This window comes from Oratosquilla oratoria, chromosome 13 (genome assembly GCF_046742065.1).
Source record: "Oratosquilla oratoria isolate Oo_2021 chromosome 13, ASM4674206v1, whole genome shotgun sequence".
NCBI classification, from domain to species: domain Eukaryota; kingdom Metazoa; phylum Arthropoda; class Malacostraca; order Stomatopoda; family Squillidae; genus Oratosquilla; species Oratosquilla oratoria.
In genome coordinates this window covers 29400102-29402155 of record NC_134789.1, presented here as the reverse complement: position 1 = coordinate 29402155, position 2054 = coordinate 29400102, and the positions used below count along the sequence as shown (strand labels likewise).

At 46.6% G+C, this 2054-nt stretch overlaps 1 protein-coding gene across 2 annotated transcripts in view; it reads left to right on the top strand.

Moving 5' to 3' along the window:
- The window catches only part of LOC143032360 (uncharacterized), a 164250-nt gene extending 163425 nt beyond the window's left edge, over positions 1-825 (top strand). For both annotated transcript variants that reach the window (XM_076196979.1, XM_076196980.1), the window contains exon 6: positions 1-825. This exon is cut by the window's left edge and continues 1379 nt beyond it. In XM_076196979.1, coding sequence (XP_076053094.1) covers positions 1-499 — 499 coding nt within the window. In that variant the 3' untranslated portion in view covers positions 500-825.
- The last annotated feature ends 1229 nt before the right edge of the window (positions 826-2054 follow it).

Here is a 2054-nt window from a genome sequence, read left to right as displayed (position 1 = left end):
ATACTCAACATACTACCCTGGACTCAGCTCGTCCATGTGGGCGGGGCCTCACGAATACCACGCTCCCCGAGTTCGGGAGTCTTCCTCCGTCAGCGCCGACGTTAGGCGGAGGTCCCGGTCGAAGAGTCCAGCTCGGAGGCCCATGGCCCACCGCTACATCGATGCGGTGGCCGCACTCAACATTTCTCAGAGGCTCAAGGACTTCTCGGAGGCCGTTTTCACCTCCAGGAAGAACCAGAATGACTCTCTGAAGAGTCTGATCATTGGCATGGGGAACTCCAACCTCGGAGGAGGCACCAACGGCCACTCCGAAAGCAAAGGCCACCACAGGTCTTCCTCCACCGTCTCCGCGCCGCCCATGGAGGGTGACGGGGGCACGGTGGGTCTCAAGCCTGTCATCAAAAAGGGCCTCGGAGGCCGGAGGTTGGATGGTGAGTCTCCAGAAGCTCGACGTGTCACCTTCAGCGCCTACGCCACAGTCCAACTTATGGACACCTAGTCATCTACTCCCTACCTACACCTCTACGTCCGCCTCCTCCTCCACGTCCTCTTCAAACAACTCGCTCACCCTTATGACGTCTGAAGTAAGCGGTTCGTTAGGCAGACGAGGCTCTTCACTGCGGTTGTGCTCCGGACCGGTGTTGGGAAATGCTAAGTAGCAACGCCTTCTTTGTGGCGCTCACTTGCGTGTAGCTCATAGACTGACTTCGGCTGGCACCCCTGACTCTTTTATGCATATGTATATATGTATGTATCTGCATATATATATATACATATATATATATATATATATATATATATATACATATATATATACATATATATACATATAATACATACATGTATATGTATATGTATATGTATATGTATATGTATATGCATATGTATATGTATATATGTATATATATGCATATGTATATATGTATATATGCATATGTATATATGCATATGTATGTATATATATGTGTGTATTTGTGTGTGTGTACTCATATTCATGTGTAATGCACATGCACAGTAAAAGAGGAAAGAAAGCGCCTGTAAACTAGGCCGAGGTAGAGAGTAGGCCATCCCTATCCCTCCCCCATCTGAACCGTAACACCTTCTTCACCCTCACTACACCTCAGATTTCGTTTGCTCAACTCTCCCATCTCTCCTAAGGCGAAGGGTTAATAACCCCGTCGTATCATCCGTCAGAGGAAAGAAAAAAAAAAAAAACGAGATGCAGTGGATTGTTCATGTTTGTTTGTTGATATGATCGAGTGTGCCATTCTAATGTTTGCATACTTAAGATATTTCCTCTGATTTGCGCAGCCGTTCATCCGTTCACCTTCAGCTCATTCCACCCTCAACCCGCCCCTCCACCCCGTGCCACCCACTCCCTATTTTCAACTCAGTCATGCACCCCCATCATTCAGCAATTTCAGCCCACGCCACCCCGGAGCTAGACCGTCCGGACGACTTGCAAGACACAGCATATGACAACAATGACGTCATGTATAGATGTCGAAAGTGACTTCATGTGACACCATAACTACATATCATAGTCATGTGACGACAGTGGGGTCAAGCCTATATATTGATTATGATGCCATGTGTTGATATCAATCATAACATTACAATGACGTCACGAGGCTGACGCCATGCGTGACATCATTGATGTCATATGTATCACGCCGCGAGCCGACAATAACGGGACGACGACGACGACGACGACGACGGTGACGATGACGACGACGACGACGACGACGGCGATGAACACAAGGACGAGTGCTGTTGGACGAGCGACACAAATATGTCCTAAAACGCCGACGCAAAACATGAAGAAGAAAAAAAGAAAGAGTCGGTTTCTCAAAGAAGCGGAATAAAAGCTTCATTCATAGAGCGTCACATGCAAACTATAGCTTCACTGTTGAGGGTAAAGGGGGAGTGGCACTCCCTAACCTTCTTCTCCCCAACAGTCCACAATATAACTCCCATGAATGTAACATACATATATAAATATATATATTGTATTATGTTGATTTAAGTATTGTAATTCACTCTTCTCTTACCTC